Here is a 16,651-nt window from a genome sequence, read left to right on the forward strand (position 1 = left end):
CTAGTATTACTTCCAAGCCTTCATGGAGTCCAAAGAAGCATTGCAGGAGGTCAAATACTCAGGCCACAATAACTATCACATCTTGCTTTGAACATATTCAATGTGGGAGCACTCACACCACTCATTCTAGCAACACATTCCACTCATTCATTACCTGCCAAGCAAGAAATCTCTTTTACATATCTTTACTCATGTGACCCTTGTAGAGCCTCCAGGGATGATCTCCAGTTCTTACATCACCCATTATCCTATGATCCTATGCAATAATTCCCCTGTATCTATTTGTCAGGCTCCTCTCACCAGTTTATATATCTCAATCATATTACCCCTCCTCCTCCTATCTGCCAAGTTCTGAAGAACCACATTCCCTAAAACTTGAAACAGTCTTAGTTATTTGCTCTGCATCCTCTCCAATGTTTCCCTATCACCAATATAGCCAGGACCATATCTTTGCACAGAAATCCAAATGAGGCTTAATTAGCACCTTATAGAGTGGAACTATTACCTTCTAATCCTTACATGTGAGCATTCCTTACATTAAGTTTAGTTCTCTATCTAGCAAGATGTCCAGATCTTTTCTTGTCTCCTCCACCTCCTGAAGCATAGTTCCACCAAGGTGGTAAACCTCATTCCATCTTCTCTGGACAAAGTGCATAACTTTACATTTAGCACCACTGAGTGACATTTCCATTCTTCATACCAGAGCACCAACCTATTCAAATCCTCTTATAACAACAACAACAACAATACATCAGAATTTCCTGACATTGCTCTATCTAATTTTAGCATCATCAGCAAACAACAGAATATCTAATTTAACACCATGAACTATATCACTGATATATAAGTTAAACAGCAGTGGTCCCAGAACATAACCCTGTGGCACCCGACTAGTCACCTCCTTTTTTACACTGCACACAAGTCTCTAGCTCCTATTAGTCAACCAGCTTTATAACGAAGCTACCAAATGACAACCCCATCCTGCCCAATTTCAACAATAGTTTATCATGTGGTACTTCATCAAATGCTTTGGCAAAATCCAAATAAATCACTGTATAACAATCACTCCCCCCCCATCCAATACATTAGTCACCCTATTATAAAATGTAACTAACCTCTCTAACACCTTCAACACTACACTTGATATACACATTTGCCTACAGTCTGACACTACTGACTCAGATTCTGGGACTCTTCCTGTTGCCAGACCTGTTCAACAACCAAGTCAAGGGTACAGCCAGCTCTTTTGCACATCCTCTTAATTAATATGTGGTGATATCCCATCCAACCCCACAGCATTATTAACATCAAGGTTACTTAAAATTGTAATCACTTCCCATTCTTGTACTGTCAGTTGTCTGTCCATCTTATTGCTATTCATCACTACTCTCAGCCTGCTCTATATGAAATTACACTAAAATACACATTACACATTTTTAACATATCTTCATCTGATGTAGCTCTTCTTCCATCTGCAGCAACTAAAATTAGCCTTCCATATTCATCATTTCTTCTACTAGCATAATAACTATATAATTCTCTAGGATTTTGCTTTTCTCCATCTCTTTTCATATATGAATTTCTCTTTTCTTGCTACACTTGTCACCTTCTTAGTTGCACCTTATATCTCTAGCGTTGTTGATGGGTACTCTATGTTCTTTATACCTTCTTCATTCTCAGATGTTCCTGCATAATTCCATGATTCATCCATTTCAATCCAACTTCATTTATCCTCTGAACCTTAAGAATACGATCTAACATTGCATGAAGTAATTTCTTCTAAAACAAATCCCGGGCACTACTGATTTCTCTCCCTTTTAACTGATCGAGCCACTATACATCACCAATCTGTTTCATTAATTTATCATAGTCCCCTACTCTGTAATTATTATTATTATTATTATTGCATGGGCACCTCCATGGTTTCCCCAGACTCACTGTGGGAGAGCCAACAATCAACATAATATCTATCATACCTCTCCTTGAAACCATTAACAGAAAAAGCACTCACAACTGACTCAGGCAGTCCCCATTACATTCATTCACCTACTCTCAAAGCGAAAAACTAGTTTTCACGCCCTTGCTACCCACACACTTACCCAATGTCCAAGGATGGGCTCTTATTCTGTTCCCTCTAGCCAAGTGTTGAAATATTTTCTCTGCATCAATCCTATAAAATCCTTTAAGTAACTTAAATGTTTCTATCATATCCCCCGCCTCCTTTGTTGCCTATCAACTAACTTTTGCCACCCACAAACCCTCAATCTATCCTCATAGAGAACATTCCACAGACCACTCACCTCTGGATTCTCTCCACCACTTCCTCATCCCCAAGAAACTAAGTGACTAGACCTAAGCACAGTAATCCAGATATGGTCGTATAAAGGCTTTCTTAATTTATAAATTTAGAACAGATGGGACTGGGTAGTAGATTAGTGTGTTGATTGGATATTGGCTATCTGATAAGTATCAGCAGATTGTGTATGGGGGAGTTATATTCCAGAAGAGGAAAATCACTAGTGGCATGCCCTAGGGATGTGTTTCGAGGCCATTATTTAATTTGTATGTAAATGACGTTGGAAAGGGCTTAAATAGTGATATATAGTTGTTTGCAGATGATGCTAAGTTGGGAACAGTTATGAGAGGTAAAGCAGATGTTGTAGCTTTGCAAGAGGACCTAAATAGACTGTCTGAACGTGTGGGTATGTCAGTTTAACGTAGCAAAGTTTAAGGTTTTAAAATTTGGAAAGCAAAGATGGGATGCAGAGTACAGGATTGATGGGGACTCCTATTTTAGAGCAAGTGGAGGAAATGAAAGATTTGGGGGTTACGGTGGATAAGCTTGAAATTTTGTGTACATTTTGCTAAAATTGTGAGGACAACACAGTGCATTATGGAAATGACGTGAAGAACATCGATATGTAGAAGTAAGGATGTTTTTGATTCCATTGTACAAGGTTTTGGTCAGGCAACATATGGATTACTGTGCACAAATTGCCAGGTTTTCAAAAGGACGATGAGATGTTGGACAGGATCCAGAGACAATTCACTAAGTTGATTTCTGGTCTCTGGAATGTGGAATATGAGGACAGCTTGATAGAATGCAAATTACAGAGCCTAATATAATGTAATGTAATCCTAATGGATAGAGGGAAGAGGGGATATACAATCATGGATGAAATTTTTCATAGAGGATGTGAGCAAGGGGATGAGGAGTAGATTTTTTGCATGGAGGAGAGGGGTAGGTGATTGGATTGCATTGCCTGAGAGTGTGGTGAGTACAGGGACAGTGAATATATTTAAATTGAGGTATGATGAGCTGTGCATATGAGAGTAGGACCTCCCACAATGAGTTTCTTTATTTCATTAAGTCTGTAAATAATAATAATACTAAATAGGAATTATAACCACCTTATCTCAGTTAGTGTGTTCTTCAATTACCAACCAATCCTCTGATCTACCCTGGCTATTTTAGCAATATGCCCTCTAAACTTCATCTCTCTCTCTACTACTCCCAAATCCCTTGCTTCATCAAGTTTCTGGAGTACAGTTCCTTCAATGTGGTACATAGCTTGTAATTTTTGTATCCTAAAATGCACAATTTTACACTTTTTCACATTAAATTGACATCCATTATGTTTTGTCCATAATGTCAGCTAATTCAAATCATCTCGGAAGCTCTGTACATCAACTTGATTAACTATTACCCTACTCAACTTTGCATCATCAGCCTTGTAGTTCCATATATACCTCCTTTTTAAATGGAATTTCCACATTTTTGTAACTCAAGACCACATGATCTTTCCCCAGTTGGTGGCAATGTAGCTAGCCACCTTAGTCATGGACAGGTCTTCTTATCCTATAACAAGATCCATCCCTATTGTACCCTACATCTCCTTCATCACATTCTGATTCAAGTAATTATGTATCAGTAAATATATAAATTCCAATTCCTTCCTGCTATGTGAACAACAAATTACCCGATAACCATAGTAATTAACTTTGATGAAATGAAAATACAGATATTTCATACTGAAAATACGAACTTTTTTATACAATGAAACCTGTGGTGAATTCATCATGAAAAAACAACCACAGTGATAAGTTTTAATACGTAAATATTTCATCCCAAATATCTTGGGACATCCTCAGTACAGTAATTCAAACAATACTAGGAATAACATAGAGTTAGGGCGCATGATTACAACGAAATCTCAATATGTGTGCAGCATATTAAGATTCCGTTGCATAGAGTGTAACACTCCACATAGAGTGTAACATTCCGTTTGCATAGAGTGTAACACTCCACAGCTGAAGCTTGGACATTGAAGAAATTAAGATTTTGGAAAGCTTTGAGATGTGGATTTGGAGAAGGATGGAAAAAATCAAATGGGCAGATAAAATATCTAATGAAGAGGTTTTGAAAAGAGTAGAAGAAGAAAGAAGTCTGTTAAGGAGGATAAAAAGAAGCAAGGGAAACTGGATCGGACATATTCTGAGAGGGAATGGAATCATCAGAGATGCCATCGAAGGAAAAATAGACGGGAAAAGACCCAGAGGAAGAGTAAGGAAAACAATGCTAGATGACATGCTGAATGGAGACAGGTACACAACCTTGAAAGAAAAGGCTCAGAACAGAAGAGAGTGGAAGGAAAGTTTCTGCTACTAAAAGAAGTACCTGCTCAATTGCAGAATACTCAAGAAGAAGAAAAAGCATGTTATAGAATTATATTAAAATATAACTGGAAAAAAAAAAAAAAGGTAACATATATAAAGAGATTATTTTACACAATTTTGTATGACAATTTCCCATACTTTAGGAATAGCAAGAACATCATTGTGGTTTAAATTTGGTCTGTGTCGTAGGGCTTCAGCACTTTCTTTATATAAATGTTCATGTTTATATAAAGATCTATATAAAAGTTTTGTTTTTTCCCAATGGATCCCGTGGTTTGGGTTTTCAACTCCATGTTGAGCAAGGCCAGATTTCTGCGGTTTGAAAAGAAGAATGGGGGCCTGATGTTCCGAAATGAGTTTCTGAACAGATCTACCTGTCTGTCCAAAGTAAGACAACTTGCAGTAGCATGGGAGTTGAAAACCCAAACCATAGGATCCACTGGGAAAAGACAAAACTTTTATGAGTGAGCAGGAGGTATTTGAGAAATAAATAACCTTGATGACATATCATCATGCAACTAGGGAACTGGCAGTGTCATTGCCTGTTTATTAAAAGTCTTACAACAGCACAGGTTCCAAGGGAGTGGAAGAATGGCAAAATTGTTCCACTGCATAAAAGTGGTGATAAGGCTGTGGCTTCAAATTATAAGCCAATCTGTACATCTGGAGTTGTGATTTAGGTACTGGAGAGATTGATGAGAAGTAGGATACAGAAATGGGTTGATAACAGTAGTATTCTTTGTAGTTGTTGGCATGGGTTTGTTTATTTTTGTACTATAACAAGGTGACAAATACCTTGCACAGGGGAGATGCATATACAGTGGGGTATTTGGATTTTGCAAAAGCTTTTCATAGACTGCCACATGACAAACTGTTAAATAAATTGAAACAGATGAGATTGGATAACTGACTTCTGAGTTGGATCAGTGACTGGCTATCAGATAGGTCTCAGAAAGTTATATATATGGGGTGTGATATCCCATAAGAGGAAAGTCACTAGTAGTCTTCTGCAGGGGTGTTTGGGACCACTGTTGTTCAATTTGTATATTAATAATATTGGGGTGGGTTTAACTAGTGATATGAAGCTGTTTACAGATGATGCAAAATTTGTGAGAGCAAGGCACAGACAAGCAGATGCTATGGCCTGCAGGAGGACTTGAATAGATTGCATGAATGGGTAGGTAAGTGGAACAATCAGTTGAATGTTGCAAAGTGTAAGGTTTTGAAATTTGATAAGCAACACTGGGATACAAAGTATACACTTGGTGGGGGAAACTTTAAAGGAGATAGAGGAAATGAGAGATATGTGAGTAGTGGTGGACATGGACATGAAATTCAGGGCCACATTGCACAAGTTGTGAAGACATCACATCGAATAATGGCAATGATGTGGAGAACCCTGACATGCAGAAATAGAGAGGTTATGATTCCATTGTATAAGGCCTTGATCAGGCCTCATATGGATTATTGCACAGATCTGGTTGCAGGGTTTTCATGGTGACGAAGCTATGTTGGAAAGGGTCTAGAGAAGATTCACAAAGTTGTCAGTGGTCTTTGGAACGTGGAGTTCAACAGATTGAGAGAATGTAAATTGCAAAGCTTCATGAATAGGAGAAATATGATTGGGACATAAGCTAGTCAAGGGTTGTTATCAGGTTGACATGGAAAAGATTTTTCATAGAATGAGAGAGAGGGGGGGAGAGAGAGAGAGAGAGGGATAAAACAAGAAGCCAGCTTCTTTATACAGTTTCCATCACTGGAAACTGTATAAAGAGGGTATGAGCAGAGGAGTGAGGAGCAGGTTCTTTGCATGGAGAGTGGTTGGTGAGTGGAATACATTGCCGAAGTGTGTTGTGAGTGTAGACACATTGAATCATTTTAAGGCACGGTTGGATGAGCATTGTGTGCAATAGTGTGAACCTCCCATGATGAGTCTGACTCCATGGAGGTTGGATGTTAATAATAATAATAAAGACAAAAGAAAGCTATGAAAAGAGTATAAGCCTGAAAAATTAGCTTTAAGTTAAAGATACCAAAAAATTTTTAAAGATACCAAGAAAAGAAAGTTTTAATCCTTTTCCAAGTAAGCAAAACAACGTTTTGCGTATGAAATATATTCACATCTGAGCTACTGGTATATAGAGGCTAATGACTTCATATTATTATTATTACTACCCCAAGACCTCATGGAGTCAAAGACTCATCTGGGAGGTCCTTTATCACACACACATCTCATCATACCATGTCTTAAACACACACAAACTCCTTGCAGACACCACACTCTCAGGCAAGGAGTTCCAATCATTCACAACTCTGCACGAAAAAAACCTACCTCTCACTCCCCTAGTCACACCCTCTTTATACAGTTTCCAGGGATAACCTCTGGTTCACCCTTGATTCATAGTTCAGTTCAGTGGTTGAGACAGTTGTAGGTGATCTGCCGTGATAAGTCTTTGGACTCCTTGGAGGTATAAGGAATAATAATAATAATCTACCACTATTCTCTGTAGAACTTCTCCACCATTGATCTATTGATCTTATAATAACCCCTTACCAACTTGTAGATCTCTATCATATCTCCCCTCCTCCTCCTCTCCACCAGACTCTGCAAATTACATCTTCTCAATCTTTCCTCATACTTGACATTCCAGAGGTCAGAAACTACCTTAGTCAGTCGCCTTTAGACCCTTTCCAACATCTCTTCATCCTTCTGAAAACCCGGTGACCAAATATGGGCACAATAGTCCATGTGTGGCCTAATCAAAGCCTTATACAACGGAACAAGAATCTCCCTACTTCTATATGTCAGTGTCCTCCGCATCATTCCCAGAAGTCTTTGTGTTGTCTTCACAATTTTGGCGATGTGTCCCCTAAATTTTAGATTCTTATCCACTATCACCCCCAGATCTCTTATTCCCTCTACCTCCAACAATATATTCTCACCAAGCATAAATTCTGCATCCCATCTTTGTTTTCCACATTTTAAAATCTTACATTTTGCCACATTGAACTCATATCCCCATTTCTGTGCCCAATCGCTCAATTTATTCAAGTCTTCTTGCAAGGCCACAAATCTTCACTACTCTTTATGGTTTATCCCAACTTTGCATCATCTGCAAACAACTGAATATCTTCATCCAAATCTTCGCCAATATCATTAATATATAAGTTAAACAGTAATGGCCCTAAAACAGACCTCTGAGGCACTTCACTAGTGACTTTCCTTTTCCTAGATATCGCACTCCCATAAACAACTTGTTGATACCTATCAGAAAGCTAGTCTCCAATCCAATGCACTAATCTAATATCCAACCCCATCTGCTCTAGTTTGACTGTCAACTTATCATGAGGTACTCTATCAAAAGCCTTTGCAAAATCCAAGTATATTACTGTGTATCCTTCTCCTCTATCCAAGGTAGCAGTCACTTTATTGTAATAAGTAAGTAGATTACTAAAACATGACCTCCCTTTAGCAAATCCATGCTGTCCATCAAAGATAATACCATTGTGTCAACCCAAGTCTGGATCCTAGTTCTCACAAGCTTCTACAACAACTTAACCACAACACCTGACACACAGATAGGCCTATAGTTTGATCACCCCCTTTATGAAGTGCTTGAGTTTGATCACCTCCTTTATGAAGTGGCACAATCTTGCCCTCCTTCCACTCTTTAGGAACTTGACCAAGTGCAAGACTCGTATTAAAAAAATATGTCAAGGCAGGTGTCAACTCCCTGGGACATTCCTTCAGAATACACGGTGATATGTTATCAAGTCCCACAGCCTTATTTACATCTAGTTTACTCAACTCCCAAAACACCTCTTGCTCACTTACAGTCAGTCTCTCCTCCCCATCATCAACTGCTCTCAATTTCTCCATGAAGTTACATTCACAAGATTGAAAGATCTTTATGAACTGCTCATTAAGTATCTCCCCTACACATTTTGCAACAGCTGTAATTATACCATTTTCTACAATCAATGTCATCCTTCCATAATCATTCTTTCTTTTGCTGGCTACATATCGAAAGAACTCCCTTGGATTCTTTTTGGCTGCATTAGCTAACTGCTGTTCATACCATTATAAATTTAGTTTAATCCTTTATCCCAGTGAGAGCAAACAAAGTTTGTGCCTGAAAATATCTTCAGGACTGAATATAGTGCTGTACTGTTAAAAATACCAAGCAATTTTAAACCTGGTTTTACTCGATTTTTTCCAAGTAAGCAAACAGACAAAATGTCAAGTTTGTGCCTGCAATTTATGTAAGACTAGCTGATCCCACAGGTAGTGCAAGACCAAGGCAACTCGTGGTAGAAGTGGAGCAAGCTCTGATCACTAATCTTAATATTTACTCTTAATGCCAAAACACATCTCGAAGAAGGGGATGTATGATGTTTTGTATTAAAGGCAAATCTTGGTATTTCTAGCCTGGCTCCCCACTGATGAGACCTCAATAAAGGTCGAAACCGGTCTGGGTAGTGGCCCCTTGCCTTTAATACAAAACATCATACATCCCCTTCTTGGAGATGTGTTTTGGCATTAAGGGTAAATATTAAGATTAGTGATCAGAGCTTGCTCCACTTCTACCACGAGTTGCCTTGGTCTTGCACTACCTGTGGGATCAGCTAGTCTTGCATAAATTGCAGGTGCAAACTTGACATTTTGTCTGTTTGCTTACTTGGAAAAAATGGAGTAAAACCAGGTTTAAAATTGCTTGGTATCTTTAACATAGCTATACCCAAGTTAAAAATACTTTCTACATACATAGTGCTGTACTATCTTACTTGGGTAAGTAGTACAACACCAGGCAACTCGTAGCAAAGGTGGAGCAAGCTACCAACACTCCTATCCCAGTATCGCCCATAATGCAAAACACATCTCTTTGTGGATATGTATACTGTTATGCATTAAGGGATTGGCCACTACTCAGACTAGTTTCGACCTTTATTGAGGTCTCTTCAGTGGGAGCCAGGCCCAGAGTTGGAGATACCAGGCAGAAGCAGTAGGAAGGTCATCTTTACCTATAAGGAGGTGCCAAAAGGTTTGCCACCTTTTTTTTATTAAATTACTCTGATACTACTTACCCAGGTAAGACAGTACAACACTATATTCAGCCCTGAAGATATTTTCAGGTGCAAACTTTGTTTGCTCTCACTGGGATAAAGGATTAAACTAAATTTATCATAGTCTAACCCAGTGAAAAATAAACTTTCAACATCTTTCTCTAAATCCAGAGTAATTTAATAAAAAAAGGTGGCAAACCTTTTGGCAACTCCTATAGGTAAAGATGACCTTGCTACTGCTTCTGCCTGGTATCTCCAACTCTGGAGATGGCTCCCACTGAAGAGACCTAAATAAAGGTCGAAACTAGTCTGGGTAGTGGCCAATCTCTTAATGCATAACAGTACATAACAGTATACATATCCAAAAGGAGATGTGTTTTGCATTATGGGAGATACTAGGATAGGAGTGTTGATAGCTTGCTCCACTTTTGCTACGAGTTGCGTGGTGTTGTACTACTTACCCAGGTAAGATAGTACAACACTATATTCAGTCCTGAAGATATTTTCAGGCACAAACTTTGTTTGCTCTCACTGGGATAAAGGATTAAACTAAATTTATCATAGTCTAACCTAGTGAAAAATAAACTTTCAATGCTGTTCATACCTCTCTTTAGCTACTCTCACCAACCAAGTCACCCTCCTTGCCTGGTCTTTGTAGACATCATGAAATTGGTTATTTCCACTTCTCTTATGCTGCCTCCACAATGCCCTTTTTCTCTGTATCATATGCTTAATCTCTTTATTCATTCATCCATCTCACACCTACCTTATTTTACCTTCTCACCCTTGGAATACATTCAGACATTGCATCTACTAGATGGTTTTTGAAAATCCCCCAAGCTGCATTGATCTCTTTTCCAGCTAACTCCTCATTCCATGCTACACCTGCAAGCTATCTCCTGAGCTCTTCATAATCACCCCCCTTGTAGTTCCACATATACCCTTTTCTCACAGGGGTCCTCGTACTGCTGGCAACCACCCAGGTAATCACCTCATGGTCACTCTCACCAATTGGTGGATGATTTGACACCTCATTTATAATTACATCCTCTGATGAGATGACCAAATCCAAGACCCTTAATCATCGTGTGCCTTCTGTTACATACTGTCTGAGGTAGTTATCCCTCAAAAACTCAAGAAACTCATTTTCTTTACTTCCAGTTGCTATCTCATCATTCTAGTCTATATTGCCATAATCAAAATCACCCTTTTCTTATTTGCTTGGCTAATTTGACTATACATTTCACTATCACCACTATCCACATTACCTGGTGTATAACAACATCCCACCAAGTATTTGATTCCATTCATCTCTATCTCACATCATACTGCCTCAAAACCACTGGCACTATTTCCGTCTTGGATCTCTACTTTGTATGGATATAACTCTTTCTCTATCATCAATAGCACTCCCACTCCCTTTTTATCCCTTCTATCCTCATGAACACATCATACCCTTCCATCTCTATTCCTGTCAGGATGTCATCCTCTTCCAATCATGTCTCACTTATTCTGACAATCTTTGGGTGAGCAGATGCAATTAGTGCAACCATTTCATCTGCCTTGTTTCTTATACTTCTAGCATTTGTATACAAACACAACAGCTCATTTCTGGATCTACAGCTAGTTCCACTGATACCAGTCACTCGATGTGATCTCTCTCCATGCTAAACTGGGGCTATTTCCCTTTCTGCTTCATTTTAGAACCTTTTCAATTCCAACTGTTTCCTCTTGATCCCTGGTCATCCCATTCCTTTCCTGCCTACACATGCTCTCACCTCCTCCTCTTGGAGCATCCACCTTTCTTATGCTGTGTATCCCTGTCCACCCTGAGCCTCCCCGTTTCCCTGCTTCTCTTGCACACCCATTCTCTCATTTTCTATACTCATACCACTCGCTTCCTCTTTCATATCCACTTCTTCAATCTCTCCTGTCTTACTCTCCTGCTCTTCCACATCACTCCCCTCTCGATCTGCTTCATTCTCTCTATTCACTTCTCTACCTTCCAGCAGCAGTCTCTTCAAGTGACTCACGCCATAACCACTCAAATGCAGTCCATCGCTCCCATACAGCTCACTTCGTCCCTCAAACTCATTCCACACATTAACAAACTGTACTCCCATCTCCTCACACATTTCAGCCAGCATATCATTGATAATCCTTGCTCTTGCCTTAGTATGTTTCCCACAATGCAAAGCATACCCCCCACCTTTTGGGGTATGCTTTGCATTATGGGATACATACTAAGGCAAGTGCTCCTTCCCAATGCATAATGCGAAGGGTCACTACCCAGACCCAGGAAAGATACCCAAGATTGAAGTAATGCAGAAGTCATATACATCTCATATACAAGTAGACAAAAGGTGCTTAACCTTATTAATAAAAATCTCTAGATAAAAGAAAGATGTAGAAAGTTCATTACTTTGGGTTAAACATTAAAAATACCAAGAAATTTTATACTTGGTTTTAATCCTTTTCTCAAGTAAGCAAAAACAAAGTTTTGCACATGAACTTTCTACATCTTTCTCATCCAGAGATTTTGTTAATAAGGTCAAGCAGCTTTTGTCTACTTATATACTTGTATATGAGATATATACAGTGGTGAGCTATGGAAATTTTAACAAAGGGCTCGCATCATCTAGCAAAAAAAAAAAAAAAAAAAAAAAAAAAAAAAAAAAAAAAAAGCCTTATTTCACACAAAAACTTTTATTAATACAACTTGTGTACAAATTCCAATCAAAAAGTATGTGAGGACAATCAACCTCTAAAGGCTATCATTTTTAAACAAATATTTGCACACAATCAACTGTGTTAATTTATCTTACACAAGAAAAACATTTTTTAACTATCAAAATATAATAAGAATGAAATCTTTTATAAAACATTTGATTGGCTACTGGTTTTACGGCAAATACCCAGGGGCACGCCAAGGGTATTTGCCGCCCGGGTGCAAACTTTTATCGGCTGCCCCTAGTACTGCATTGTATAATCCAAATTAGATATTAGTTACATAAAATGCCACCCTATCAACGTTGCTGCCCTGGTGCGGTGCACCCCTTGCACCCTTGGGTTTTTGCGGCCCTGGTTTTACCACACGATTGGCTACCAGAAGAGTAAAGATAGCGCATGCGCTTATTTTATTTTCAAACATGGGTGCATTCGTTATAGAGGAGTTGAAACAATAATTCCAAAGTACTGTATGAGTTTAAGGAAAAAAATAAACAAGAACTAGGGGCTCGCAAATTTGAGAAAAAATTAACAAAGGGCTCGTGCGAGCCCTTATAGCTTACCACTGGATATATATGACTTCTGCATTACTTCAACCTTGGGTATCTTTCCTGGGTCTGGTTCCCACTGAGACCTCAAGAAAGGTTGAAACCGGTCTGGGTACTGACCCTTCCCATTATGCACTGCACTGCATTATACACTCCTGAAAGGGGGTGTGCTTTACATTATGGGATACATACTAAGGCAAGTGGTATGAAGTCAATAGCTTCTATATACAAGTAGCTCAGACTTGAATATTTTTCATGCAAAACTTTGTTTTGCTTACTTGGGAAAAGGATTAAAACCAAGTATAAAATTTCTTAGTATCGTTAATGTATAATACACCCAGGGTAAAAAAACTTTCTACATATATAGCTTCTTAAGTCTTGTGGATATAATCATAATTAACATTAACTATAGTTAATTTGTCGACACACTACTGTTGTGTTATAGATTTTATAAATTCTTGTGTGGGGGGGATATAAACATATTAACATTGCAAAAGTCAAATTTAATTAAAAATATGTAAAAAAAAAAAAAAGAATAAGGATAAGAGAAAAAGATTAAGACATAACTCCTTGTGAATAATTTTGAATGATCTAAATATGGCAGTGGACTGGTCAATTAAAAAATGAAACATTGAGAGGCAAGATGAGATGAGAAAACTGTTCATATCTTAAATATATTGGCAACTGATAAAGATGCAAGTGCAGATAATGTATCTATAAAAAAGTGCTTCAAGGACAACCTGAAAGCAAACATGAAGAAATGTTAACACTTGCATAAAGAACTGGGAAGCTAACGTTCTAGATTTTTCAAAATGGAAAATGGCAGTTGTGTACAGGATCTCAGTATGAAACTGTGCAGTTTGTGTTGGTCTCTGTGGCATTTCCTCAAGCTTTGTACGAGGAAATGCTTCTCAACAATCAGTGCCTCCTGGAAACATCACCACTATGGAAAGTTTTGCTGATCATACATTGGCCAAATAATCAGCCATCTCTGGACTTTTGCAAGTGGCTGCTGATGATAATGATGACATAATACAGAAGTCATATACTAAAGTTGAATAAATGCAAGACAAATTCCTACAAGGTGTCACACATTTAAAAATGAAAAGCAGTACAGTAATAAATGAATTTCTGTGGTTTTATCATACTTTCGAAAAATATAAAGCAGGCAAATCTCAGATAGATTTAAATAACCAAAAAAAAACTATAGATATTATTTGAAGGATCATAATAATGTGTTCTTATGATTCTTTTAATTATATAAATAATCTTTTAAGTACCTGGTCGCCATATACACTTTACAGATGGTGCTACTCCACAATAAAAGGCTTCCGTCCATTTACCAAATAGATTATGTACAACATCGCCTTGCCTGGTCATTACAGATCCAAACACTTCATGTCGTTTATTTGACCAGTAGCTAGCCTGTGGAATTTTTATAGATGATTTAAGAACATCTCATACAAATAATCAAATTATAAAGTTATACACAGTGAAGTAAAAATAATATAAATAACAATAAGTTAAACTCAGTTTCTGTGTAATTTGAATTTTATAAAATCACATGATTTATAATGTTTGAATTCTTTCTTCGTTTTTTTTTTTTTTCATAGATCAATCCCCATATAACATAAATCCCAAAATAATATAAATAACAATAAGCTAAACTCAGGTTTTCATTTTTGTTGTGAAACTCAGTTTCTGTGTAATTTGCATTTTGTAAAATCACATGATTTATAATGTTTGAATTCTTTCTTCTTTTTTTTTTCATAGATCAATCCCCATACAGAAGCAAATACAAAACCTATAAGGCACACACTGGCACATACGTGAGTATGTGATTAAGAAGAAAGATAACCAATATATTTCTTGAGAAACTGGATATTATAGTTCTCGGTGAAAATGCTGGAAAGAAGTTTTTCAAAAAACAATGAAACAAAACCAGAAAAGAAGTTAGTTCAGTAGGTTTTGAAGCTGGACAGTGAAAGGAATGGTGAGTAGCAGTTGCATGCGTGCTTTTTTAATAAAACGTGGAGGAATGATGGTATCAAGTTCAGCAGAATAGCACCCATGAATGCACCCATAAAAGTGACATGAAATAACAGAACATCTGAACAACAACAACAGCACAAGAGATGCAAAAATACAATAAATGATACCCTCTCTGTGTAAGCGAGGGTATCATTTATACTTACTTTCCAAGAGCATCAAGCCTTTTTTAGGGATGATTTTTCAGTACAGCCTTCTAAATATTAAAACAGTATTCTAAGGTTTGTAGACTTGGGATTTATATAGTACTGGAAATTATATAGGCAATAAGTAGTGTCTTGCATTTTAAGAGGCATTTGCACCATAGAAACCAAGATAGCAAACACATGGACAAAAACAAGGTTTATTACTTATGTAAATAAATAAATATTTTGATCTAAAATTTACAGACGATCTTCCATTTAACTGATAATTCAAAGGATATCATTATCCTTTTATTATTATTAACACCAGACCCCCCCCCTCTTGATACTAAGTCCTTAGTCATATGAAATTATTTGAGAAATATCCACACTTGAGGAAATGATACCTTTTGAACAATACCCCAATTTACGGATGTGACTCATGTCATCCCCTTTGAAGAAAACCGCTCGCTCGGGGATATTGCAAATGACGAAAGCCCAGCATCTACGGTCTGTAATCTAAAAGGACGAAGTAACTAGTTCAGGTTACAGTATTTACAGAAATTTCATTCTTTGTGGTTTTTGTGTTTGTGTTGTGGATATAAATTCAACTATTTTGGAATATTCGTATTTTGAAGAGTCATCTGGAAAACTGTAAGTACTTTTTTAACTTAAACATAACAACTGCTCGTATGTTTTTGGTAAGCGTAATTCTAATACTGAATAGTTTTTTTTTTTTTCCATAAGAATAATCATAGGGTATATATTAGAGTATCAACATGGATACATTAGTGATTTTTTATATCTAATATGTGTGTGTGTGTGTGTGTATGTGTGCTTAAGGACAGGTTTTTTAAGTATATAATTAATTATTCAGAAAAACTCGAAACACGAGAGCCATCACGACTTTCTCTAAGAATTCCCACACTTTAACAGGAAAGAAATACCCAAAATGTATTAGAAAATTAGTACAACCATCTATAGAAGAAAAAAAAACTGTATGTTTGTGTGACATAGAATATAGTTAAATTAAATTATCAGAATCAAAAGACTCATCTTGGGAGGCAAACAGCATTACACACAAAGCCCATCAAACTGTGCTTTAAACTTATTCAATGTATCTGCATTCATCACAATGTTAGGAAAAGCATTCCACTCACCAACCACTTTCCATGAAAAGAACCTCTCCTTATACACCAGCTCACAACCTTCTTATCCAGCTTCCAGGTATGTCCTCCTTGTTCTACCCCTTCTTCCATGCTACAAAAAATTTCTTCCACATTAACCTGGTAACAACTCTTTACCAACTTAAATGTCTCAATCATATCCCCTCTCTTCCACCTGTCACAAGGCTTTGCAAAGGCATCTCCTCATTCTGTACTCATATCCATGAATAATGTCCATGAAAAATATCCACAAAATATCCATGATGAGCATACTATTCATGAATTGTGAATGGTATGC

At 37.4% G+C, this 16,651-nt stretch overlaps 1 protein-coding gene across 5 annotated transcripts in view; it reads right to left on the reverse strand.

Moving 5' to 3' along the window:
* Positions 1-16,651, reverse strand: part of LOC150109624 (oxysterol-binding protein-related protein 6-like) — a 695,026-nt gene that overhangs the window by 25,432 nt on the left and 652,943 nt on the right. For all 5 annotated transcript variants that reach the window (XM_090409290.1, XM_090409281.1, XM_090409257.1 and 2 more), the window contains one exon: positions 14,297-14,441. In XM_090409290.1, the coding sequence (XP_090265416.1) occupies positions 14,297-14,441 (145 nt within the window). The remainder of the gene's footprint in view (positions 1-14,296; positions 14,442-16,651) is intronic.

The sequence above is a fragment of the Typopeltis vanoorti genome, chromosome 2 (assembly GCF_054136105.1).
Source record: "Typopeltis vanoorti isolate ZY-2024b chromosome 2, IOZ_Tvanoo_1.0, whole genome shotgun sequence".
Taxonomy (NCBI): domain Eukaryota; kingdom Metazoa; phylum Arthropoda; class Arachnida; order Uropygi; family Thelyphonidae; genus Typopeltis; species Typopeltis vanoorti.